General features: G+C 39.0%; 1 protein-coding gene across 2 annotated transcripts in view; it reads left to right on the top strand.

The window, feature by feature from the left end:
• The first annotated feature begins 5959 nt into the window (after window positions 1–5959).
• The window catches only part of SECISBP2L (SECIS binding protein 2 like), a 28798-nt gene continuing 6969 nt past the window's right edge, over window positions 5960–27788 (top strand). Inside the window, exons 1-15 of one of the 2 annotated variants that reach the window (XM_032123397.1) lie at window positions 5960–6127; window positions 15889–16067; window positions 16665–16989; window positions 17112–17247; window positions 17637–17866; window positions 17955–17979; window positions 18730–18845; window positions 20652–20783; window positions 21324–21407; window positions 22226–22393; window positions 22544–22685; window positions 24296–24465; window positions 25550–25682; window positions 26668–26830; window positions 27534–27754. In XM_032123397.1, coding sequence (XP_031979288.1) covers window positions 5975–6127; window positions 15889–16067; window positions 16665–16989; window positions 17112–17247; window positions 17637–17866; window positions 17955–17979; window positions 18730–18845; window positions 20652–20783; window positions 21324–21407; window positions 22226–22393; window positions 22544–22685; window positions 24296–24465; window positions 25550–25682; window positions 26668–26830; window positions 27534–27754 — 2377 coding nt within the window. In that variant the 5' untranslated portion in view covers window positions 5960–5974. Of the gene's footprint in view, window positions 6128–6473; window positions 6675–15888; window positions 16068–16664; window positions 16990–17111; window positions 17248–17636; window positions 17867–17954; window positions 17980–18729; window positions 18846–20651; window positions 20784–21323; window positions 21408–22225; window positions 22394–22543; window positions 22686–24295; window positions 24466–25549; window positions 25683–26667; window positions 26831–27533; window positions 27755–27788 lie in introns of those variants that run through there. The other variant, XM_032123398.1, reaches the window with a different exon arrangement.

Genomic DNA, 27788 nt, shown 5'->3' with positions numbered 1-27788 from the left:
CAGTTTGTTTCTTGATGTGCTTTCATTATACTTGAATTTTACTTGTGTTATTTTTAAAAGAAAATAGGTATTACTTGATCTCATTTGTGAAGGACAATAAGGAGATTCTAAGTCTGAACTCATTGGTATGTGTGCTGTTGATTTTTATTTTTTCTTTTTTTCCCCTTGAAATAGTGAAACATAAATAGCGTGTGATGGCACACAAGCAGTGCCACACACAGACACTGTAACAGTGGAAAGAAAAATCTGTATGTAGAGTAATTAACAACACCCCAAAAATAATGAAAAAACCTAATAAATTACAAATGTCCATCACATACATGCAAGGCAGGCAGCATGGTAAACTCAGTGTTCTAGGGCAGGGTTTAAATTGGTAACAGGGTATAATTAAATAGGATAAAATTAACTTCAATCTGAAGAATAGTTACATCCCTTAAAAATTATTTTGCTCTGCATTGTCAAAGCAACTAATTTTTTTTTCCTAGTGTTTACACCATAAAACTTAATGTGTACCATGAGTAGCATGATGCTGCATCTTGGGTGAGCGTTTCTTCTTTACTCATTTTTTTTTACCAATAGGTGTTTTTAATTTATCCACTTACTTAAAACAATAGTAAAATTTAAATTTTTAAGCAGAGTTTTTTCCCTTTGTACAATCTATTGGTAACATTTGACTATAGCACCTTGTATTTTGTTTCCTTATAATGCTGTGATGTGTAACATAGTCTTTAGTTTGAAAATTCCAGTAATACCTGGTGATGTGAAGTTGAACTTAACAACACTGCACAATCATTGGGACCCTTACCTACAGATCCAGAGACTTTATTTTGGATAGCAAATCTTGCAAGGTTCTTCCTGCCATGGGGACAAGGGATTGTCACAGCTATTTCAAGGTTCTCCTTCTCATGGAGACAGGGGACAGTGACAGCTGTTTGAGCAGGTTTCCTTTCTCTGCCATCTCCCACCACCCTTGCAGTGGGAAGGAACAACTCCTCTCTTCTAAAGGAGGGGGAAAAAGAGAGCTATGCATAAACCTACAATCACTGAAAATTAAAAAAAAAAAGTCTTCTTGACTTTGTCTGTTGCACCTGATGTAACCTTTTCCTTCTCAGCTATGTCTGCTGGGGAGGCATTTTCAGATTGTTTTTTCAGGAAGGAAGTGGGAATACTGCAGTAAATCTTGTCCTGTCCATCTAGTTCCCTTGTTTTATCTTTTTGTTCTGAAGGACTAATTGTTGTAGGACTAGTCCAGCTAGTGAAGGACTCTCTCTGAATAGTGAGGGCTAGGAATGGTTTTAGACAGAAAAAGGGTCAGTCTACCTCTAAGAAATGGTTGTGTGTTTTTGCATACTTCAGTTCTTACTCATGTATACAGTGCCTTAGCATCTGTGCTCTAGGCACATAAGGAAGATTTATATAATCCCTAAGGGATTCTACCCTTTTCTGAGTTCTCATAATTCTTAACCTGGAAGATGAGGGTTTTCTCTGGGGAAATACTGAGGAGCTCTGTTGTCATACAACTGCAGCAGAAATCACCAATAGTTGCTACAGCCCACCTATAATCCCTGGTAGACCTGGCTCTGGTGTCATTTCTGTCTCCTCAGGAGAAGTGAACAAGCACTTGAAGGAAGAGGTGAATGAATTTTTTTTCAAGAAACACCATTGCACTGCAGGTTGGTTGAGACATGGTAAGCAGCCTCACTGCATTCTCAGTCTCGGGTCCAGTCACTAAATTTCTGCAGCTGTTGTTAATTGTCAGAGCCACACTTGGTCACGACTTCTTGGGTGTTTTTGTACACCTCTTGTTGCTGTTGGTACAAGACAAACTGTAGACAAATTTTAGCTAGTTACCATAACGCTGTTTGCAAAAGAACATTTTAATGCCTGTTGTAATCTTATATAAGATTACAACAGTGATTAAGCTGTGTATATATAAACCCTTCTTTTGAGTTGCTGGCAGCTTATGCTTTAAAACTGAACAACAGGCAAATCTGGGATGATGTGGGTGCTATGTCTGCATTTTAGATTTTTATCATTATTTTTAATCAAACACACTTTGAAGGAATGTATTCTTTGTGCATCTCAAAGTCCTACTCTTAACGGATTGGATCTGAAACCAATTTAATTCATTTTCCTTTTAAATAAGCCTGAAAATATATTGAACAACAACAAACCCCAGAAAAATGGCAAAGCAGCTGAAATGCATCCAGTAGAATAATATAATGAAGTTATTTGAATTGTAGTCTGTAAATAAACTCTGATTTCTTAATTACTCAGGAGTTGTTAGCTGTAAAACATTATATCTGTAATTGAAGATTGTATTTTTATATTTTTTTCTTTCAGAGGTAGTGAATTAGTTTACTCGAGTAGGAACTGTATGTAAGGAGTAAAATGACATCACTTGGGAAAGTACCCCTTTCTCAAAAATACAGCCATTATTTGAACTAAATTTCCGTATATAGATGTTAATATGGATTTTAAATATAAAAGTGTAGCTGTTACTTTATTACTTTCAAAGTGCTAAGAATGTATTTTAGAACCAGGTTAGTGAACTAGGTAAAATACATTACAAGCTAGTCAACTAGTTAAGTGTTAATTAAGATACAAAGAAAGGATTATCATCATCTTAAATGCCTCTAACTGTGTGGTAAGGCAGATTGCAAACTATCTGTGTTAGAATAATTGCATATGTAGTGTTAAATTTCAGATGTAATAAGTGTAAGCATTACTGCAAGAGTAAAGGCTGATTCCTTCCCAGCTGTGTTAGAAAGAGTTGCATGGCAGTTCTGTCCTGGCTGGCTCTGCTGCCTCTCTCTCCTCAGCTGCTCTGGGTGCGAGTGCAGGGCTCACTCTGGCTGCTGCCAGGTAGTAATCACATGTTGCTGCTGGAATTGGGATCCTCAGGTTCCTGGAGTAGTTCCCAGCTCACCTTCCCTTTGGTTTCAGTTATGTTCCCTGCTGCGTCTGCCCATGGCTGCCTGTGCAGGACACCACATGTCACATCACCAGATGTGGTTTTACTTGCCAAGATATACTTCGCTTTCTGTACTTGTCTTTTTCAGTAATTATGCTGAAGATTTTAGTCCCCGGCCAGTAAAACTCATTTTGGAGTCTGCTTCTTTCCTGCTGCCTTTTCCACTTGCTCACCACGTCAGCCTCTGACCCCACTAGTGCTGCTGCAGTCCCTGTTCAGGTGGTGCCACTGCCATGGAGCTCAGTCTGAGCCTGCCTGGACCTGGGGGTGGAGGGTGTTTCGGAGCAACCCTGTCATGCTTCTGTGCCAGTGCCATTAGGCCTATACATATGTTCAAGCTTTCCATATAAGAAGCTGCCTTGGTTTCAGTGAGACGTGTGTAATCACATCCTTATGTGTTTCGTAGGACTTTGTACCCACCAGATGTACGTAGAGCCCATGTAAGTAAGGGCGTGAGTAGCCACACATGTGCTGTTACATTTGCTTGTAATCCTGTGATTTGAATTCTGAATACAGTCATTGCCAAGTGCCTTTCCATATTGCTGAGGTATTTTGGTTTAGAATCCCATTTTTTATTTTTGTGTCGACCTAGATTTTCTTCTTCATTTGATCTGTGTCCTCCATTGTGTTCAGGAAGGGTATCTCCACAACTCAGCAGATGCAGCAATAAAGCCAAAAACTTACTAGCAAAATTGCAGTCAGCACCTGCTGAGTTTGCCCATCATTTTTGCTTATGAGCTATTCACTTACTCTGTGTTGCAACAAAGAAGTAGCAGTAATTGTTTACATATTGCCAGATTTGAGAACTGGACCCTTACAATTGAGTATTCAAAATCAGTTACCAAGTGTGTTTAAATTCAACAGGGTTTTTAGAATTTTTTGATGGCTTCCTTAAGAACTGTAACATTGTTGAGTTCTCTTACACAACACTTGGTCAAGATGATAATGTAACCAGATGCCCTGGCATATTAGTGATAGCTGTGGATAGAGGATCTAACATAACTGGTTCTGAGTGCTTTGGTTTGTTTTTCTTTTCGGTGATAACACAGTTAAATTTTATGGGAGACTTGAGTTTTTTTCACATGAGTGACCACTCAGGTCACCCAACATGATCTTCTGTATTATGTATATTGTATAGATTTATGTAGATCTGATGTCTGTTTACTTACTGCCCAGTTTAGATCTTAGACATTCTTGTTATTTCAGTGTGCATAACAGCTCTTTCAAGTGTGACCTTTCTGTTGGTATGTATCTTGGGAACAAAAGAAGAATTTCGTAATGGACAGCCTTGCCATAATGAGTCATTATTTTTTAAAAACACAGCAACTATCTTAAGTAAATGTCATAATATATATTCCATGGTCAGCACCCATTTGAACAAATTAAGCTGCATTCCACACTAAAACACTGGTGTGCTAATACAAGAAGACGATTGTTCTAGTTGTTTCAGTGGGATTTTTTCACTGTTTTCTGTCCAGTCAGGCAAGTTCTCCCACGTTATTTGGAGATGAAAAGTGATTAAGTTTGAAATAAATCAACCTAATTTCACACAAATAAGAAAAACACATTCAACTACTGGGAATGAAATACATTTTGCTCAATAGAAATTTGTCATTTAAGTGAGATGAAATTTAGGTGGCTTATGTTTCATAATTATTTATCTGTAGATTTCCATCTCATATTTGAGTTCATCAATTACTGATGAAATGCTGTTCCATTGCATCAGCTGAAAACTCTGTGTACAACCAGCTTAATCCCCAGTTTTACTTTCGTGACTTCTTATGTTGAAATAACATCACATTGTGCAAAAGCCGCTGGGAACACAACCTCATAACCTCAAATTAGTCTGTCTTACCACCTTGAAAGGGCTTCCCAGTGCTATAAGCCTTTGTGTGAATTCTGCTGACCATTTAATCTTGTCAAGAAAACTGCTGGGATACAGAAGTGCATATAAAGCATACAACTGCTGCAGCTTCGCCAGTTCAGATGAGGTTTCTCTATCATTTAGGGCACTGCAGCAGCTCTCTTGTTCTCTTCATTGGTAGTAAAACATTGTCCTCACTGAAGTTAGTAGAAACCTGTTAAATTTAATTGGGATTACAACCTGGCCCACTCCCTTTCCCATATGCTCAATGGGACCTATGATTTTGTGTACTGCGACCTCATGAAAACTTAAATCACAGAACATAAGTAATGTTGCAGGCCTCTAGGCAAAAGTTATACTTGGATGGTGATCCTGCTGATGTGGATGGAATAGCACAGAAGGCAGTGACAGTCTGCACAATTCTCTGTTCGTGTCATCTGTTTGCAAGATGAGATCTTGCTGTGCAATGCAATAGCCATCTTCATAATCCCATATGTTACATACGAAGTTTTAAAGAGCAGCTCTTAAGAAAAAAGGAATTATGTGAGTTTATCCAAGAAATAAAATTTTTATGATGCAGGAAAAATTGTTACATGGTATCATGAGCACAAATCTGGAAAGATTAAATAATTATAAAATAAAGGTTCAATCGAGGAAGTATAGCAAGATTGCTCTGTCGAAACATTCTTGATAGCTTTTACTGCTGTCAAATTCAGATACAGGCTTTCTTACTTGTTTCTTTAAAAAGCAAGCCATTTATTCTTCAAAACAACCTCTGCCAAGCAGAAACCTGATTCTTGTATTAATACATAATACATTTATAATGTATTTCACCTGGAAGTGCTCAAGTGTCTATTCTGGGATATCCTTTGCATATTTCTTTCACAAAGGCACTTAGTCTAGTTCTGCTTTCTTTTCCCCTTGCCGTGAATCAACCAAGTTGTAAATAAATTATGCCTCATTTCCATTAAACCCAAGGCAGCAGACCTATTAGCGTAATGAAATGCGGGGACATCCCCTGCAGAACGCACGTACGGGATCATGTGTTGTTATGCAGCACTGGCTCCTACACGCGTTTCCCATTCTCCAGGCTCGGGGTGAAGACGGTCTCATGGATTTCGCTGGCGTTACTCATAATGAACCACATGTTAAAACCGGGGCAGCAAAATAAAGGAACGTCACACAAGCTCTGCCAAACCCCCCGTCTCACAATCTCCCCGCTTTGCTGGCACCGCGGTCCTGCACGCAGGGGACGCGCTCCACAGCTCGGCCTTGCACTCCAGACACTGGTGCGACATTTTTAGATTTCTGTCTCTAAATAAATCGCAGGTTTGGGTTTTTTTTTTCCTTCGGTGTTCCAGATAATTTCAAGGACACCGTCGGCCTGAGCCTCCCTCGGCGCCGCCCCCGAGCAGACGGGCCCGCAGCGCGCCTGCCGCCCTCGCTCGCCGCGGGCGGAACGGCCCCGGGCGGGGGAACAACGCTCTCCGCGCTGCTCCCGCGGGTTCCCGCAGCGCTCGGGTCACGGCCCCGCTGCTTTTCGGGCGGCCGGAACACGACAGGGGAACGCCCACCGAGGGGGGGGAGCGAAGGCGTTCCCGGCCCGAGCCCGCCCGGCTTCCGTCCCAGCTGGTCCCTCCCCGCCGCCCGTCCCGCCCCGGCCGTGGCGTAGCCGGTCCCGGTTCCCGTGATAACCGCGAGCGGGGCCGGCGCCGCTCCGGGCGTGTGCGGAGCGCGGCGGGGGAGCAGCGCCATGGGGGAGGCGGCCCGGGCCTTCCGCCGCCCTCATTAGAGCCGCCGCCCGGCGCAGCTGGAGCCATGGACAAAGCGGACAAGGTGCGACGGGACCGCGAGCAGCCGCGGCGGGAGGGGCGGCGGCGCGGCGGTGAGGGTGCGGAGCGGAGCGGGCCCGGCCGTGTCAGCCCTGGCAGGGCCGTCGGCAGCGGCCGAGCGGCGGGCAGGGCACGGCACGGCAGGGCGGGGCGCGGCTCGCGGCCTGTGGGGCGGGGGGCGCCGGGACCGGCCGTGAGGGGCGCCGGGACCGGCCGTGAGGGGCTGCCGCCCCGCCCCGGCGGAGAGCTGCCCTCGGGAGGTGCAGACAGGGCGTTCTCCCGGCTGGAAGCGGGAGCTCGGCGTGTGTTCGCCGGCGCCGTTCCCTCCCCGGGCGGGAAGCGTCAGGCCGCGCCCGGCCCGGCTGTCCGGGGGAGCCGGGAACCCGGGAGCGGCTCCCCTGGGAATTCCAAGGGAGTTCAAAACTCGCTTCTGTTCTCCTGTCTATTCCTTTAGGCTTTGTTTCAAGCTTAGGGAAGCCTTGCAGTTAGTGACATTTAGTTTAAACCTGCCTGGTCATTAATAGAGACTGGGTTTCTTGAGAAAGAAGCAGGTTTCTTTGAGAACTTAGTAACACAATTGAGGTGTCACTCTTGTTGAAATCCTGTAAACGTCAGGGTCGGGTTGAAGTTTTCAGTGACAGGACATAGCTGATGGTCTCCTCGTAGCTGCGTGGGTGTAGCTCGCTAATTCTACAGGTCGCTGTATTTTTTTCTTCCATATTAAACTTGCCTGTGCGAGGTAATCAGTTTGCATTTTTCTTAAGACCTTTTAAATTATAGGTATGAAGAAATATCAGCAGGGACTTAAGAATTTGTATGGTTTGTTACATATGTGCAATAAAATATTTCATCATCGGGACGTAGTTCTAAATGACGTATCTGAAATGAATGATGTCATCTGTAGCTGCCTGGTATTACTTCTGAGCTTCTGTTTCAGCAGAATTTTGCTGAAAATTGGTGATTTACAGCTCTTTGTTTCCTAGTTTTCAGCTTTGGTGTCTCCGGGGGTTCTAATAGTAGGGTTAAGAACTAAATTAACACAGGTTCCTGTAGCAAAGTAGATAATGACTAATAAAAGCAGTGTCTAAAGAGACACTGCTTTTCATTCTGTACATATGTCTAAGGAAGTTGGTGAACAGTTTGTCTTATTACAGTATGGCTCCCACTGTGGCTTTCTCCCTGGGCTTTCTGGTGTGATAATGATTTTAAATTTTTTTTTTCATGCTTTTTATTTGCCTTCACGTAGAAAAACGGATCTGATTCTGTGAAGTTTATGTTAGTCCAATATGTAGAACTTTTTGCTTTAAAATCTTGAATTTTGGTGTGGGTTGTTTTTTTTTTTCCCCACTTTGTTTCAACTGTAATTAGTACTGCTGTACACATGTGAAATATTTATCCTTGTTGCTTGAGCTCTTCAGTACTGGAGGTTCACACGCATGTCCTTATCAAACCATTCTCTTTTCATTTGTCAAAATAGTTCGTGAAAACACAGAGTTGTTGTGTTATTTACAGTATAAAATATTGACTCTGAGTGATTGTCTTAACTAAGTGCAGTATTTCAGCTTGGAGGTTTAGTTAAGCTCTGAAGCAGGAATCATCTTGTTTATTCTGTTTGTAGCATATCTGGTCCTGTTGGTTCCTTATCCACTAGTAAGGCTTCTAGGCAGACAAATAATTAATACCTGATGAGTTTCTAAAATGATTCAACAATCTTATTGCTTTTGTCTTCTCATTATGCAGTAGCATCTTGATTAGGAGACTCCTAGATGCTTTGGGTTTGAACCTTTTGTGCTGTAAGAATTGAATGTAATCATTGTTACCAGCGTGTTTGGTAAGGTTGCATCAGTTTTGGGAGCCATTTCATTTTTCCTTTATTTGGGCTCATTTCTGTACCTGTACTGCGTGACATCTGATAAATGAATAGTAAAGCTTGCAAATGTGTGTTAGCAGTACTCATTTTCTCCTTCCTTTCCCTCAGAATGCTCTCTCGGGCACAGTACAGTAACTACTGTGGCATTAGAGCATGAGCAGCTAGGACTACTGTACTGTGTTAGCGTGGTATTTCAAGAGTAAAGGAAGATCACAATTGCTTTTGATGGGTAAACAGTGGTGTTGGCTTAGTGAATCAGTATGAGATTTCATTTCACAAGATCATTTGGACATGTTGCTTTTGGATTGCCTTTAAGATCTGTTACCTAAATTCTGGTATGGTTTTACTTGTTTAATATGTTCTATGGTATTTTGGCAGCTGACATAGATGAAAACAGAATAAAGCTGCTTATAAACAATTATTTTATGATAGGAGTAGTTGTGATTTTTGTAGTGGGTAAGTTTACTTCTGTCTACACCAGAACAAAACTGTTCCCATTAAAAAGCATATGGGTTTCAGCAGTTAAGTGTAGGTTATTTTCCTAGAAGAGACAAAACTCAGCAGATGACCTCTGACGCTCTTTCTGTCTAAGCAGAATATGGTAGAAAACTAAAGAGAAACAACTTCCTCTTTCAAAGGTACTGCTGTGCTTTGATTTTTCTCAGTCTTATACTTGTGTCTTGCCCTGTGATTAAGACATTTGATTCCTTTAGTACAGTTGAGAAACCAGGTGAAGTTGCAAAATCAGTGACCTGTGTTTTCTTTTAGTATTGCTTAAAGACAGCCTGTTCTGCTTGCCTCTGCTATTCTTGACCATTCAACAGGTGGCTTGATAATATGGTTGCCATAGAAGTAGATCTAGATCAATGTTTTGTGGTCTTTATCCTATCCATTTTCCTTCGGTGTTTCTTACCCATGGCAGGTTTTTCAATGAGGCAAACTGGAAAATGTCTGATTTCCTGTACTGTTTGCACATTGCTTTCTCTTGAACCTTGCAAGGGCAAAACAGTTTGGATTTTGTGAGAGTTTTGTATTGTGTTGTTTTAGAATATCTTCTCTGGTGAATTTAAATGTTATTGGTGTGATTCCATGAACATCTTAACTGTTTGAGCACAAGATTATTTATCCTTGACTAGTTTGTGGAGATCAGGAAACTGATTTGCATAAATACTTTGGATTAATCCTTTTAGTACACTTTCTACAAAGCATTAAAGTATTACTACTTCATATGGATAGCATGAGTTTAGGAGTTTGTACTGTTAAATGCCGTAGCGTAGGTAAGTGAAGAGGTTCCTTTTGGTAGCTTTTTTACCTTTGGACAAGCTTTGTGTAAGGGTAAGTATTAAGTTGTATTTTCCTCCCCTTTTTTTCTTAGAATATTCTGGCCTTGAGTTTAAACATGCCAGCTTGTCACATTGTGCCACTTGCTTGTTTTCTATATATAGGTAAAAATGTTAGATATTTAGCTTTGTTATGTTCTGATCATGATATTTAATCCTATGAAAGGGAAGAGAATTATGCATGATTCCCTTTTTATGAGCTGAGGGAGAAGGGAAAGACTCACTTCATAGTGTATTTGCTTTAAGTGCTGTGTTGAAAATACTATGTGAAATGTAAATAGGGAGGATTAAATTTTGTGCTTCGTTAAATGGCCTGCTGCTGGTGTTTCCAGTTGGACTGCATATTTACCATTCCCGAGGTATCTGCCACTTAGAAGCAACTAATTATAGAAACAATGACTTCCATATTTGTAAAGTTTATCTTAAAATAGATGAACTGTGACTTGCCTTACTACTAACATAGTGTTTAAATGATGAAATCCAGAATTCAGAAACAGGATTGTTTTTCTTAAAAAAACCCCAAAAGTTTGAGCTATATTTTTGTTTTATGTTTGGGATGAGACTTCTTGTTTCCAGACTTTGAGACAGTAAAACAGCTGATTTTATTATAGCCCTCTGAGATGTGGCATCTGTGTCTATTTTCTCACCCTGTAAATGGTGAGATTGATATCTAAGCATTCTCCTCTGAGAGCAGGATGACAGAGATCCTATTTAATGGAAAATGCTGAATGACATTAAGCTACAATGAACAAAAAGTTTTCTAAGATTAAATGTACAGTGCTATAACTATAGGACAAAGTTTACCAGTCTGTTCCTGCTTGTGTCATCTTCTGTCTTTGCAGCTGTTGATGACTACAGTAGCTTTTATATAAGAAACAAAGGAGCTCTTCAGTATATATGCTGTCTTGAAAGACTTGTAATTGTTGGACTGAAATATGTAATGAGCTACTGCAAAACATTTTGTAAATTGAAACTAGGGATATCCACAAAAGAGACTTCTGTCTAGATCTTGGTTTCTTTTGAAGGGGCATGCTTCTGTTAATAGGCAGCTGATTGAAAATCTGATGTTTCAGCATGACTTAAATTTATATTTAGAATTGAGTTTGGTTATCAAAGGTTGATTTCAATAAAGTTTTGTTTGGCTTTGTGATATGAAAGGTTGGACAAACATGAAAAAGTTGCGCTCAAAACTAAGTTCAGTCTTGCAGTATTTTCAGTGTTTGCTTTTAGATTGCCTGATCAAACCACTTAGTATTTTGTATTGAGGTCTGACCCTGCATTTACTGATGGCAGTGGCAAGGTGCTAATTTATTTTAGAGGATGTGGACTAGAATGAATCTCAATACTGTGAGGGCAGTTAAAGCATAAGCTTGTATCACAAGTGCTCTGTTGTAAGGATTAGGGAAAGTGTAGCAGCCTTCCCCCAAACCCTTCTGTGTTTGACAAATCTTTCTTGTCTGTGGTTACAAACCAGTGGCATGATCAGTCCTGTTTGTGCTGTTCGTATGTGCTTGGCACTCCATTTGTACTGTGTGGGTGAAATCTCTGAGGAATTGTGTTCACATAGATTTGCATGCACTTTGTTTTATGCACTTTGTTGTTTGCTTCTGAAACAAAAAGGAGCTTGTCTTGTGTTCTGGAGTTCACTTCGTTTGTTATTGCTTGCATTTTCCACTGAGTCTTAAGCACATCAGTATTTAAAAAACCAAACCCACCACCAACAAACTGCTTATTTGGCATTATTGTTTCTGTAGCTCACCAGAAGAGCCTTTCCTGTTAGAAGAAATAACAAGTTTTGGTAGGAGATACCTTCTGCTTGTCCAGTGCAGTGAGAAATTAGCAGCACCTTTCCTTGATCCTAAATTGATGGATGGTTCTTTTTTTTTTTTTTTTTTGGTTTCACTTTCTCTCCTTACACTATGAAGGATCAAGGCCATTTATCAAAAAGAGGAGGTACTTTGCTGTCTGTCTTTACCAACATTTCCTCCTAGCTGAGAAATCTATAGTCCTAAAAAGATCTCCTAAGATAACTTTGGACAAATTACTTAGTGTTGCTCTTTTGTTTCCCTCACTTGTCCAGTGAAACCACTAGCCATCTGTGAAATATGCTGAGATGTCTGGAGAATCACCCTGGAGAGTTAATTCTGTTTGTGTTTTGGTTTAGTAAGCAGTCTGACCTGACTTAGTACATTTGTTTCCCCTTTTTGCTTTAAGTTTGGTTAAGCTTACTGCCCTTATCTGATGACACATCCTATGTAACACAGAACTCTTGAAGTATTTTTGAAAGACTGGTAAAATGCTCTAAGGAAGCAATATGTTGAAGTTAATTTAGTTTAGTTGGTAATACACTTGAACTGTTTTTCTGTTTTCTATCCCAAAGTGGAAATGGGGCCTTGTTTTCTAATGAAATGTGTAAGTTGTGCTAAGGATTGGATGTGTTGTGCTTACAGAATGATTTTGAAACCTGTGCTGAGGTTAAGTTCTCAGTTTCTGTTTTGATGAGTTGGCATATATATGTGTGTGTGCATCACAGAACAACATGCAAAATCTGAAAACAGAGGTTTACCCTAAAATCTTTGCCGAAACAAGTTTCTTGAAAGGATTAAATAAAACCCAACCGTCATAAACCAACCAAACCTGTAGGTGCAGACTAAACTGCACAAGAAAAATGTTTAAGGTATAATGCATGTAAAAGGTATGTGAAATGCAGTTTTGATTCCTTTAAATAACAGACACTCCCTAAGTTCTGCAAGCAAAAAAAAGAACTAACTTTAAAATACACCCATATGTGTTTATGATTACAGGATATGCTGTACCTTTATTTTACTATTAAAGGTAAGCTGAGCTTGTTATGAGCTGTACAGAAAATGATAATTAAATATATCAGGCAATTGCTCTGTCATAGCAATAGTAATCATAACCTGTGTAAGAGACTGGGCAACAGGAAAGGAAGAATCAAAGTTGTCTTTCTAGTTTGGGCATCTCTGAATTGTTTGAACCTAACAAAATCAAGCAGAATAATGTGAGTTATTTTCCTAAAATCATAAAATTACGTGATAAGAGTTTTGCGTCTTATGGAGGTTTTTTAATAAATTTTAAAAAACCAAACACCCCAACATACCCTTTTTTTTTGCTGGACGGATTGAAATAAATCAAATTTTATCCAATCCACCTTGGATGTAAAAATAAGGTAGGGATTATCTTTGGGAATTGACAGGAAATATTTTGCTGTTCCCACCTTGCAGGTGGGAATCACTCACTTGCTTTCTGCTTTGATCAGTTAAAGTTGTTCTTAATATCTGATGTGAAAGACTATTCACTCATAATTCTAATAATGAGTGATGTAGTACAATATCACAAAAATCACTGTAGTGAGACCATTCTGCAAGAGACTTGTCAATAAAGAATGATTCTTGTATTTTCACATCAATCTCCCAAATGAAGGAAAGAGCAGACAACCAGACAGGAAAGATCTTTAAAACGGGAAATCTGGTCCCAATGTGAATGACAAATAGAATGTTTTGACTCTTTTCTGAGCCAGTACTAGAGTTTATTATTAATGTGTTGGCTGAAGTTCACTTGACGTGTTGTGATAGGATAGTGAGCAGCGGGTTAGGAACAGTTGTTTGACAGTTTTCAGTGTTTCCTTAGGAATACCACGTTTCTAAAGCACTCATCCTCGTTTTACTCTTGTGTGTTCTGTGGATGAAGCACCTTTGGTGTGCTCCTTTAATGTTTAGGTTGCTCAGTTGGTTGGAGCAGGGTGCTACTGGCTCTGAGGTTGTGGGTTCAATCCCCATATGGGCCGTTCACTAAAGAGTTGGACTTAATAATCCTTGTGTGTTTCTTCCAAGCCAGAGTAATCTCTGATATAGTTTTGTAGGCCAGCCCATAACTGAATCTATTCTTAAGCAAATATTTTTGCCTGACAGTCTTGAAATAGCATGGAAAAAATCCTCTTAGCTTTCAGGGAGGGATTTCAGCGTTGGTATTTCTGTTAGTTATTATGTGATCATGGTACATAAACATTTAAAAAAAAAATTTTAGGAAAAGTCTTTCTCTTGTGTTGAGGAGGGTGCTTTGGAGCTTTGCAGAGGGGTAGACCAGTCACGAGGCATATGAGGGATGTGCCCAAGGCCAGAGAGGAAGCTCTGGGTAGAGCCTGTTGTTTGATTTGTGTTGCACAAGTTTGGTGCTGCAGCTGCTCCACAGCTATTCCTCTGAATGGAACTTCAGGAACTGGAGAAGCGTTACTGTAGAAGAAAGGAATGTTGACCCTCTACTAATGATAAAGAAATGCATTTAATTGATATTAAGGTGATTGTTCAGCTGTAATGCAGACCTGTTGTACAGCAGTAGTGATACTTCTGTGTCTGTGCTTATAGAATCAGATTGCCCTGCATTGGAAGGGACCTTAAAAATCATTTGGTTCCAAACCCCTGCCATGGGCAGGCACACTTTCCATTACACCAGGTTGCTCAAAGCCCCATCCAGGTGGGCCTTGAACGCTTCCAGGGATGGGACATCCTTCCATATATTATATTCCATCTCTGTATATATATATCCACATTACAGCCATAAGCATTTTCAGAACAGTCATTAAAAAATATTTTTCTGCCAAGAACAGTATGTCATGTTAGTTTGAAAGAAATACTTTTCTCACTGGGACAACTGTATTTTCAAAAAGATGTTTGGACTTGCCCTTCCCACCTCTTCCACTCCCATGCTGCTAAACCAGTATGGGATCTTATTTAAGTAGAATAAGTTTCGGGGACTTGGAGATTCAGATATTGGATGGGAAGGCAGTCTCTGGATGGATTGTGGATGTGACACAGAGCAAAGGCATGGACTAAGAAGCGTGCAGTAGGTGTGGGACTACTTGCCATACTTCCAGAGCTCCCATTTAACTGTTTCGGCTCATGTGGATGTTCTGGAGGTAGTAGCAAGGATAGAAGACTGTCCTCAGTAAACCTTTAGGATTTCCTTTTTCTACAGTAAGAGCATGCAGTCATACAGGTTATGTGTTACCTTTGAGATTATGTCTTAGGCATATGGAAGGAAAAAGGTCTGGAGTCGTTGTCTGCTTTAGAAAGAATCTTCTTAGGATTTGGTATTCCATGAGGGGTAATTATACGTGTGAGACACGTATAATTAAGCTAAAATCTTCATTTAAAAAAAAGATTATTTTCATCTGAATGTACATTATAATGGAATATAGAATTTGAGGGGGCTTTGGATGTGCAATTGTCTTATTGAATAGAGCATCTTTCGTTATTTATGTGTAAGATGCAGCTATGTTGTACAAAACCAAAAATGTGAGCAAAACCAACCCTCTTAAACTAAGGATCTCTTCAGGATTGGGGGAGATACTTTTGTTCCAACATACAGTTTAAAACTTATTTCTAAGCCGTCTGTAATACCTTCTTCATGACAACATTTAATCATAATCTTAACAGTTGAAAGTATGTTAAAATAGTGCAGATAGAATGTGTGGGGAGGGTTCTTCTGTGGTGCATCATCTCTTAGCAGTAAAACTATGGGTTAGTGCTGAAAAGTCTTTTTTATAATTGCCTAGAAACACGGTCAATTTTGTAGAGCAGGCCAGGCATTACTACATCTTCCATATGCTGGTTTCACTTCTGAAAGCCTACGCAACTGTGCTCCACATACAGTGCTAATTTGGTTTTGTTCTGTGCTCAGACTCATATATCCTCTGCAAGATCTGAACTTCAGTCCCTTTTAAATTAATTAGTGTTTGTATTGCACTTGTAAAGGTTAACACAAATGCTAAATGTTGGTGATCTGTATTACACCCTGCATTGATTGGAAGGATGCAATAAGCACTTGCCAACTGTTTTCCACTTCTCTTGGTTTACTGCAGAAATCCTGTAGCCTTGTCATCCATTTGCCTGCTGTTCGTGGTACTTTGCATGCAACTTTATGAATCTAAATTTTCCCGAGCAATTTATGATTGTAATTAATGAAGACATTCTTTCTTTTCTCTTAAGAATGTCAAGCTGTCAGCTGAAGTAGAACCATTTATTCCTCAGAAGAAGGGTCCAGAAACACTAATGATTCCAATGGCGCTTCCTAACGACAGTGGAGGAATTAATGGCATGGAACCAACTCCAATCCCTAGCTACCTGATCACTTGCTATCCATTTGTACAGGAAAATCAATCCAACAGGTAATAAGTGGTTGTGGTCTTCGTGGATGAAGATCAGATGATCTGTTTTTAAATTAGTTGGAGCTTGTAGTAGGCTTCAGAGGAGTCAGTGATTATGCGCTGTATATTCAGGTTTTTTGTTGGCCATATTTAATCTTCTGACCCGTCATGTGTGAGGATGAAGTTTCTCTGTCCCCAGTCTTTTTATTTGTTTTCTTCCCTCTGCGTTTCTCCATTCATATTCTTTATTGCCTTTTTCCTGGCTGTGGAGGTCTGGTGCAAATCCTTCCCAAAGGTATCTGCTGTGCTCTTGGATCTTCCAGGGCAGTCAGGAAGTTTTTTGTCAGAATCTCTGATGCTTCTCTGAATGAAGCAAGGCTTTGGGTGTCCAGCTTGGGTCCTGCCATGGTGAAACAGTATGCAGCTGATTCAGTACTGAGTGTAGGTATATCAGTTTTCTTCACGTATATAGTTAAAAAACTAGTTTAAAAAACTAGTTGAGTTTAGGAACTTATTATAATAGAACTGTTGTTTTTGAAGGGGTAATAAAGGTCTGAATTTTATTTGAGAGAGGGAAGACTTACTGAGCAATTTCTTTCCTTTTTGCTTTTTTTATAGACAGTTTCCATTATATAACAATGACATCAGATGGCAGCAACCCAGCCCAAATCCTGCAGGACCATACCTTGCTTATCCTATAATACCTGCACAGCCACCTGTTTCTACAGAATATACTTACTATCAGCTGATGCCAGCACCATGTGCTCAGGTCATGGGTTTCTATCATCCTTTTCCTACCCCCTATCCTGCACCCTTTCAAACAGCAAATGCTGTAAGTACAGTTACTGCAGAATGCACTGAGCGTCCCAGCCCGTCAGGCCAGGTCTTCCCATTGTCCACTCAGCGGAGCAGAAGCAGTAACAGGGGACCAGTTGTTCAAAAAGTAAGTCTGGTTTTGAATAGGATAAGTAGAACTGTATAAAGAAAATGTCTTTGCACAGGAAGCATGTATCTCATTTTTTTTTAATCAACTTTTTTTGTGTGTGTGGCAATGTTTGAAAACAGCAACAGCAGTTACAGATGCACATAAAAAATAAACGTCCTCCAGTGAAAAATGTCGCCACTCAAAAGGAGACCAGTTCATCAGGTCCTGAGAACAGATCAAAGATTGTTTTGTTGGTTGATGCATCACAGCAAACAGGTAATTTGTTTCTTAAGTTCTGTGTGTATGAAATAACTAGAACTACATGTCAGTTGTCATCTTTTCTAAAAGAGGGTGGACCTGATTTAGATGCAGCTTTTAAGAGAAGTCTTTGTGGCTCAAAAGGATAATGAAGAAAAGGTGCTGATGGTTGCAGATACCAACTCAGTATGTCACCTTATAATGTTGCAGTGATATGGTACTCCTGCAGAGGCTTTGCCAACTCTTGAAGGAGTTGCTTATTAATAACAGTTGGACCTAGACATAATTTAAATTCAGTGCTGGTTTAATGCAAAGACTGGCTTTTTAAATGTTTTTATGATGCGTAGCTTTTTCATGTCTCTTATCAATTCCTGCACAAGTAATTTTATTTTTATTGTTTCTTGAAGACTTTCCTTCAGATATAGCCAATAAGTCACTTTCTGAGAGTGCCTCCACGATGCTTTGGAAGTCAAAAGGCAGGCGCAGGAGAACTTCTCACCCTGCTGCAGAGTCCTCCAGTGAACAGGGTGCAAGTGAAGCAGACATTGACAGTGACAGTGGCTATTGTAGTCCCAAGCATGGCAATAACCAGGCTGCAGCTATGGCTTCAAGAAATACAGATTCTTGTGCAATGAATGTATGTAAACATAACTGAGTAACTTAACTATATTTGTAGCCTACAGACTAATGAAAGTTACTAAAATAATTGGTTTTTTCCTTTTCAGGTTGTAGAACCATCGATAAATACAAGTAAGCATTGTCTTGACTGGTGAGCTGTTTAAAATTTGGCATGGTTGCATTTGTATTTTTGCTTTACATTTTGCTAGGAACCACTTCTTGATCTACTTCAGCTCTAGCTGATCAGATACTTCTCAGCATGTATGTTCACTGTGATTTCCAACCACCTCCACTAAGACACCTGTTACTTGCTGAATGAACAAGTGTGTAGCTATCATTAATGATTTATTAATAGCTGCCTTTCTTTAATGGGTTAAAAAAGCTAGAGACTCCAGTGGAAGCATTCAGACAAAGCTGTGCTTCTGTTTAGTTTGTCTTCAGGCTTCCTTAACTTGTTGGGCTGCAGTTCATACCTGGGTGGTAACAGAGCCAAGGAGTTCTCATTCTCTGTTTCAGAAGCACTGATACTTTTTAAGAGCTTTAAATAGACCATGAGCAAATAGTTTGATTAGTCTGGTAGTAGCAGGTAATGCCAGGGACTGCTGTTTATGACTGAACTGAAATTGGTATGGATGTGAACCTGAGATTTCCTTTCTTACTGCTTTGTGGTGATCAATTGTTGGCAGCTTGAATGTTCCATAAAGGTGACTCTGCCAACATCTGAAAATAGCTGCAGAAGTAAATGTTGTCACAGGAGAATTAGACTTTCTCCAAGAACTTTATTTGTATCAGAATTGTGTTCCTGGCTCTGGTGGCATATGAATCATTGTGATATATTCTGGATGCTAATCCAGTTTTTCATAGATGGCACTTCTCTTTCAGCTGGTATAAGTTGGGCTAATGTAAATTCCCAAGCGACTCAAAAAAAGCCTTGGATTGAAAAAACTCAGACCTTTTCTAGAGGTGGAAGACAAGCTGAGCAAAGAAATAATCCACAGGTATGTTGTCAATGATTCTAAACTGAAGTATTGGGGGGTTTTGTAATATGTGAAAATAAGGACTTGGAAAGGAATTATGAAATAAACATGCAAAAAATATTTAATGAAAACAGTATAGAAACTCAACCTTAGTCTAGTTGCACATTTCTAACTGGTATGTTCTTTGAGCTATGTATCTATTGTGTGTGTGTGTGTATATATATATATATATATATATATATATAAAAAATCGAATGTCCTTGACAGTCTTCTGCCTATAGCCTGTTCTTTATATGTATCTACCTAGGAAGAACATTGCATATATAAAGTAACCTGTGAAATGAAGGCAGCATGGGTGTAGAAAAGTTAGTTCAGTTTTTGACCCATTCACGCTTCAGGAGAAAAAAAAAATCCTCAAACTTTCTAAAGAGATTCTGATGTGGTGGTAAACTAGAATCTTGTGTTGTCACTCCTGTTGTCTTCAAAACTTTCTTTTAAAAATTTGCATTAGCATACCATTTTTTTAGCATTTTTATTATTTCTTAATTAAATTCTTTCATGCTAAAGTTTGAATATCTTTCTGCAAAACTTCTTTCAAGTGGGACAGGATTTCTGTAATTAGTATGTGAGGAGGAAGAAGGTGGTCTTCCTAATTTTGAGAGATTTTATTAGGGCAGGTGGTCCAGAGGGGTGTAAAGTAGGCTGAAACATTTGCCTTTGTTTAAACATAGGTTTTGCTTGAGCTCTGTTACTGCAGACAAGAAAGCTGAGCTCCAAGTGGGGACTTCATTATAAGTGTGCCTGTTTGTGCAAACATATGTGAGCCAGCTTGGCCTGTTTAGGTTTTTAGATGGAATTGTTAAATTGTCTTGAATCTTCCTGTTTGGTAACTGTGGGTTTATTATATAAAGAAGTTTGTGGATGCTTGTATCTGGCTGTGTAGCAGTTCTGAATCTTTTTATAACCTGTTGTCAAATCAGAGGCTTTGGAAGCCACTATTGTTAGTTTATGGCATTGGGAGAGTAGGAAGAACCAGACTTTTTCATCCAGTCACAGTTTAGACTCTAAATCTGGCAGTTTTTTTAGATATTTAGAAACAAAGCTGGCACAAAGAGTTTTAAGTGAGGTTGCCTCAGCCATATTCACAGTACCTCAAGGCAGAATTGTCCTAGAAGCTATTTTCTGTTTAAATTAAATTGGTATGAAGTCTGTAGGCAAATTTCTTGAGAAATAGATAAGGATAAATGTGAAATTCAAGTCATGCATTGGTTTTTGCCAACCAGTCTTGCACATGGGTTTCCACCAACCTGTTACATAATAAGCAGAAGAATGCTTATTACCACTATGCTGCTGTCTCTGGCCTTTAGAGATCTCTGTGTATGTGCATTATCATAAAAAATGTGTTGAAAGGGCAGTATATATTGCAAGCAGAATAATTATGTAGTGGGAGAAAGTTCTTTGGAGTGATCGTGGTTGCAGACAGTTCCTCAGGTCTGTTAGAGTCACCAGCAGCTCCTGAGTTTCTTTGTGTTTGGCCGAAAGAAACCTTTTTATTTAAGTTACAAATTTAAAGATGAATTGGCTTGAGGGGGAGGAATAATCTGGTGCTGTCTGTAGAATGTTTGTGCAGGCTTTAAAAAAAAGACAATGAAAAAACCCACCAGAAAGGGCCCCCCCCCCAAAAATTAAAACCACCAAAGCACAATTTATTCTCTAAAAACTGTACCTAGTTGCTAATTAGCAGACATGAGAAAGCTTTATGTGCATGCACATACACATACTGAAAAATTGAAATTATGAAATACCAATTGCATTTGTTATTTTCAGTCTGGATTCAGATGCAGAGATCACAGCACATCTTCAGAAAGGCGGCAGAGTTTGCAGAAACGACATGAAAAACCTTTAGCTACAAGCCAGGCGAGCAGAGTGGAGCAGAGTCCTGAACCTCTGTATTTTGAGGTACTGTCCTATGAAAACTGTTTCCACATTGTAGCAATGCAAGTTGTGTGTGGAATAAGTGATGTTCTCAATGGGAAGTTACAGAACATCTGGCTCCAAGAGGTGTACAGTTGAGGTCACTAATTTATTAGATCATCCTCTCATTGTGTACAGAAAGAGACCTGTATTTGGGTGTTGTGGAAATTGCAGTAATTTAGAACTATCTGTGATGGGCAATTTAAATAAGCAGCCTTCAAGTAACTTTTTCTGTTCACTTGTGAATGGAAATTAGTGTGTTCTCTGGTTTAGCCCCTCTAATTGTAATAGGATTTTTTTTGTGTGTGTGTAAAAAAAGAAAAATTTTCTTTAAGAAAAAAATACTGTCTGGATACAGAAATGCTTTCCTCATTTTTCATTATTTTCTATTAGTGTTGCTTAATCCCTTCTAGCTTATGTAGGACTTAGGGATTCAGTTTGGTTTTCTGCCTCGAGCAGTTTCACTGATGCTTCTCAGGTGACTTTGGTTCCATTCTTTTTACTCTTAATTTCTGCATTGTTTAGGATGAAGATGAATTTCCAGAGCTAAATAGTGATAATGGAAGCAGCAAAAGTACTAGCATCCAGCAAAAGATTTCACCCAAAGTAGTAAGTAGTCATTTTGTTTTGCAAAGCATTCTCTTTTGAGACTATTCAGTTTGTGTAATTTTTTAATGAATCTCTGCTACAAGAATTACATTGCAGTAATTGTGATGATCTTGGGGTGTTATTGTTACCAGCCTTGGATGCTAAAGAAATGCCAGTTAAAATAAGTGATGCAGGGAACCCATCTTAAAAAACCCAAAAACTTCAGGATTTTTCTCGCTAAGAAGGTTGTAAGATACATGTTACAGGCACTCAGTGTCACAGACTGTCCCAAGTTGGAAGGGACTGCTGCATCACAATGCTTTCATGCAGACATCTCTTGAAATTGTTAAATCTGCAAATATGTAGTAATGGTGTCAGTTTTTCAAAATAATTACAGTTTGTGTAGTTTCATTTCAAATAACTGCATCTGCTCTAAGGCTGTGGAAGCAGTTGTTGGAAAGGTACTTTTTTTAGTAAGTGATCTACTTAAATATTTTGTTGCAGAACCCTGCATATAGAATGCTTGATCTATTTGGCTGCTTTCCAGGAAAGTCAAGTCCTAAGTGAAATCTTGGGGAGGGGGGAAATTCTTTATTTAGCAATCAGACTGGAAAACCTTCTGAACCCATAATTGGAACTAAATAGAATAGCTTTCCCATACAAAAATGAAATCTAGGTTCCTAGTTTTATCAACTTGCTATGTCATCTAGCTGTAGTTAATTAGGATGTCATACTGGTAATCAGAGCCTTGGGTGATTTGATTTCTGAAGTGCCACCTATTCTGGAGAGAAAGGTCTTTTAATTGTGGGGTTTTTTTTGCATTTTGTTTAAAATTCTAGTTGGATGACTTACCAGAGAATTCTCCAATCAACATAGTCCAAACTCCAATTCCCATTACAACCTCTGTACCAAAGCGTGCTAAAAGTCAGAAGAAGAAGGCCTTGGCTGCAGCACTTGCAACAGCTCAAGAGTATTCAGAGATAAGCATGGAACAGAAAAAACTTCAAGTGTGTAGCACCCTGCCCACCCCAGCACTTGGTCAAGAGGAGTATCAGTTACTGATGCTCCTCTTACTCTCTAATAGCAGTAATCTCTTTGTAAAGAACGTTGCAGGCACCATTTCTTTGTATTTATTGTATGTGATGTTCCTGTTGTAGGAGGCTTTATCAAAAGCAGCTGGAAAGAAGAGCAAGACCCCTGTTCAGTTAGATTTGGGTGACATGTTAGCAGCTCTTGAAAAGCAGCAGCAAGCAATGAAAGCTCGTCAGATCACCAACACCAGGCCTCTCTCATACACAGGTATTTCTAATCTGCCTGGCAATGGCTAAATACCTGTTGTGCCAACATGAATGTGATTGATCTGAGCATCTTAAGTGTTTTTCTTTCTGTCTAGCTTTAGCTTTTGAATATAAGCATGATAAAAACCTGGAAAGATTATTTTTAAGGCATTTCTGAATAAATTTCCTGTGCAATCATCCTCTGAGCTGCAGTGTGCAGTGGTGAAAATCCATATAGAGCTGAGGCCAAATGTCTTTTAAAAGACCTGGTATTCAAAACTCAGGATTTGTCTCCTGAGAGTAATTCAGTGCTGAAATGAATATGTGAAAAGAGCATCTACTAATGATATTATAAAATGCTCTTTGAAAGAGAGGATACCTATGACTATGATATGGAGGGATATCTCCCTAGGATATTCTTCCCATTTCTGCTGATTATGGTTCAGGGTCTCCTTTCTCAAACCAAATTTATTTCTTAAACTGTCCATTGTTTCTATCTTATGCTTTTATCATCCATAATGTCCAGTGGCAGTGAATTCTAACCTTATTACATCCTGTGTGAAGGAACTTTTCTTTCTGCTGTGTTTTTTTGGGGTGGAGGTCAGTATTGGTGTTTTTTGTGCTCCAGGATGTAATTTTGTTAGCTTTCACAGCCTTTGTATTACAAAGACTGAGCAATCATTCCCTTCTTTCCTCCTCTGATTTTTAGATGTCTGTCAGGACTCTGAAGAGTCCTAGTCTATTTAGTTATTTAATTCTGGAATTATCTTTTCTGGGAATCCATATTGCTTTTTTTTGAACCTTTGTGTAGTTCTGCTGTATCATTTTAAAAATACGATCAGACATACACAGAATATTAGGTTATAGTTCCATCATGACTGTATACAATGGCTTAATTCTGCTTTTTTTTTTTTTTTTGCTGTGTCTTTATCAACACAACATTAAATTAGCTTTTTTAATACTTGCTGCCAAATACAGAATTGACATTTTTGTAATTACTTATTATAACCCCAGTCTCATTCCTAAGCACTTGTAGGTAGCCTGGAGTCCATCACTGTGCACATAGTTACCATTTTCCTTCTGGTGTGTTGGTTCTTTTACCTGCTTTGAGTTTCAGCAGTGTTCAAACATTAATTCAAGTTGGCGAGGTTATATCAAACAAAGCTCAGCAAAGAACTGTTGGCATTTCCATTGGAGACAGCACTTATTTTATTCTTTCTGGCAAAAGATCCCCTTAACTACATGTTGCACTCTCTCATCTGTTTTGTCTTGTCAACTGTTCAAGTCTTTAACAACTGGAAATCAATGTTTGGATAAATATTTGTGATTTATCTTACCATAATCATCTTAACTAGTAAAGCTACATGTGGTCATTTGAGAGAGACCCCTTACCATTTATTAAAATAATTCCAGGAATCCATAGCTTCCTAAAACATGAGGCTGAGTTGAAGAAGGCTTAAAACCATCTGGAAGCAACAATATCTGATGATGTAATTTTCCTGTCATTATGAACTGCTTTTTTTCCAAGGAAGGAAAATGTACTTAGAGAATTCATCAGTGGAAATTCTGAAAACAGTGTTGAAATAAAGCTGATGTGCCTTTTGGTAAAACAAATATCTATCTTGTATTTAGTTGGCAGTGCTGCTCCCTTTCATACCAAAGAATCTGCCAGCAGAAAGTCCTTAACAAAGGGACAGCCATCTATGGGTTGCCTTAATCCTTTGGATTCGACTGCCCCAAAAGTGAAAAGAGGAAAAGAGAGAGAGATTGCAAAACTGAAACGCCCTACAGCACTTAAAAAGGTAAATGTGCCAACGTTGGAGTGTTTTGACCCACACTCATACTTCAGAAATAAAAACTGGTATGTTCTTAGTTGAGGACTAGTTCCAGTGAGCCTAGAGCAAGGGAGTTAGGAGCTCTTGCCTCCAGTTCCTGCTAAACTGATGTCCTGTCCTTTAGAGCTAGACATGTAACATAACTTTTATATCCCTGTAATTAGTTGAAGGTAATAAAAATGTATCTCGACAGAGATTGCAAGTGTGTTTTCTTTTTGTAACTATAGGCACAGGGAAACATGGGAAAACTTCCACAGTTTTTTTCATGTGGCTGATTCCTAGTCTGTAGTGCAATGTAGTATGCTAACCTTAATTTTTCCTACTCCTTTTTATAGCGATGGGTATAGAACTTGAAGCAAACCCACAATTTTTCATTGAGTAAATTTACAAATAATTGCTTGTATATATCTATGTTCATGCAGTTGTGAATTAGTTATGTGCAGAAGGAATAGAAAATATATGGAGATCAGAAGGTAAAATTTTAAAAAGTGAGCCCTAAAAATGCATATGTGAAAGCCTTTTTCTGACCTGCCTGTGTCTGAGTTAGAGGAATTCACCTGTTCAAAAAAGTTTTCTAAACTGTTTGTTGTCAATGCTTTTATGTTGTTGCTATTAAACATGATAGTAGTACCAGTATATCCATGGCTACTTACCTTTGCACTTTCCTTTCTTTTATAAAAGGATTGTCTTTATTGAGGTGCTTTACAAAGATGACTAGTATGCCTGCATAAGGTATTTTTTTTACAGGCATAGGGATGAGGAATTGTTAATAAGTGAATGTTATGTATCATTAAAGAAGCTGTGGAAGTACTTGAACTATTGCAAGTACTATTTATGCACAGATATGTGAGTATCTGTAAAATGCTGCAGTGAAATATCCTCTGTGATCAAAGAGGAAACTGAAATTATTTCAAGAGTTTCTATCCTGGCATGAGTAGGAAGGTTCAAAACAAGTCACTTAACTTTGTGTTATGTTCAGTGAAAGGGATGTTTTTCTTTACAGGTATCTTCATAATTTTCAGACGCTGACAGCTCTTGGTTTTGTTTCCAGATTATTTTGAAAGAGAGAGAAGAGAAGAAAGGCCGTTTATCAGCTGACCACAGCCTTCTGGGTTCTGATGAACAGAAAGAGGCTCATTTAACCTTGACTGCTGACCAGTCTCAGGAGCTGGCCTCTCAGGAAGGTTGGTCTCTATCTCTAGACTCCCATCACTCCCACTCAGCTGTGCTGATCTGCTTATTTTAGTGTTTTGTCTTTCTCTTTCTATGCCACACAACTTAGTGATGTTATCTTTTAGCTCTTTTTAACTTTAGTTAATACTAGCAACTGAAACCCTCTTCTAAAATGCCTTGTCTGTCCCTCAGTTGTGGAAGGCTCAGAACACTGTGGGTTCTCAGTACTTGATCTCCATACAGCATTTTAGTTATCACCTCAAGTGGATTTCCCAACATGTCAGAGTTGATAGTATTTTTGATAAGCAAGCAAAACGTGACCTGTTGTCAACTGTGCCACGTTGATCACTGTACTTTTTAATGATGAACATACTGAAAGTTTTCCAGATATGGAAGTTGCAAACTGTAAATAGGGTTTTCCAGTTTGTTGACCGTGTCAATCAACTGCAGTGTCTGGACTGTCAATTTGCAGCAGCAGCCCTGAGCAACTGAGAAACTCCGGAGAATTTTCAGCATCTTCAGCATGTTTTGGGCAGTGGGAGTGGGGGAAGGAGGTGTCTGTCAGGCTTCCAGATGTACTGCTTCATAACTGTTTCTTCTGAGTGACCTGACTAAAGCGGGAAAATCCTAGATATTCTAGGAATAATTTAGTTGAATATTTTTATGTATAAATATTAAGTAATTATTGGAAGGAGTAATAACATTTAGATGGATTTTTTTCCTTCTGTTTTATTAATTTCCTAAATTAACCTCAAGATATTTTTTTAATGAATATTCAAATATTGTTTATTTATCCAGTCCATGCTGAGTGGTGCATGTGTGTTCAGTTTTTTCTCCCCCTTCCCTTGCCCCTCCAGAAGGGGAGGGAAGAGTAATGCTTAGTGTTTTGAAAATGTAATTTGGATAAAGTAAGGGAGTAACACAAGAAGTGTGATTCTGTTCCTCTTTTATAAAAATTGTATTTGTATTTTATAATGTTTAAAAATTGCCTTTCAGAAACTGGTCTGAGTATGCCTAGTGATACTTCACTTTCTCCAGCAAGTCAGAATTCTCCATACTGCATGACCCCAGTGTCACAGGGTTCACCTGCTAGTTCTGGAATAGGCAGTCCAATGGCATCTTCTGCAATAACCAAAATTCACAGCAAGAGATTCAGAGAGTAAGAGTTTTGCATTATTACTGTAAATTCAAGGCTTGCACTTCAGTCATCCTTGTGTTTTAAGTGTGGGTAGATTTAGTAGACTTAAGAGCTTAATGAACATAAGCTTCCCTTTCAGAAATAGAAGGTTCTGCAAGTTTTTTTCCCCCCCCTAAATGGGTTGCTTGTGTTTTTACACAAATGTGTGCAGGTATGTACACACACTCACTTGAGACTTTCTTTGGTTGCCACAGCAAATAAGCAAGGTGGGAGTATTCTCTCAAAAATATTTTTTAAAGGAACGCTATGTATGCTTTGAATGGGAAAGGAAGGAATACTCAGGAATGCTTAAAATACTGTAATAGTACCTCTTAATGTGTTAGGGCTTTTTTATTGATGTATCTTTATAATGTACTAAATTAAGGAAAAGAAAAATTGTTTGAGGCACTTATTGCAGTATTTGTTTGTATTTTTAATATTATTTTTGATTGGCTTCTTGAGATAAGGGATATTACTACAAATACAAATGTTTTAAGGATGTAGTTTTAACTTAGTTTTGCAGTCTGATTTCTAAATCCTTTTAATGACTTTAGTAGAAGTTAAATAACCGTTCTGAGGAAGTAGAATTATTTTCATTTGCAAAAAAGCTCGGTGAAACCTTGCTTATGCTAATATTTGTGAAGTAGCAGTGCTGACACTTGTGAATGTTGTTTTGAATTGACAGATACTGTAACCAAGTTCTAAGTAAAGAAATAGATGAGTGTGTGACTCTCCTATTGCAAGAGCTTGTCAGCTTCCAGGAGCGGATTTACCAAAAGGATCCCACGAAAGCTAAAGCAAGGAGAAGACTCGTTATGGGGTTGCGTGAGGTTACAAAGCACATGAAACTAAACAAGATCAAGTGTGTCATCATATCCCCCAACTGTGAAAAAATTCAGTCAAAAGGTATAAATGATTAAAGCAAGTGGTGCACTTAGCT

The sequence above is a fragment of the Corvus moneduloides genome, chromosome 13 (genome assembly GCF_009650955.1).
Source record: "Corvus moneduloides isolate bCorMon1 chromosome 13, bCorMon1.pri, whole genome shotgun sequence".
NCBI lineage: Eukaryota > Metazoa > Chordata > Aves > Passeriformes > Corvidae > Corvus > Corvus moneduloides.
This window is presented reverse-complemented; position numbering and strand designations above follow the sequence as displayed.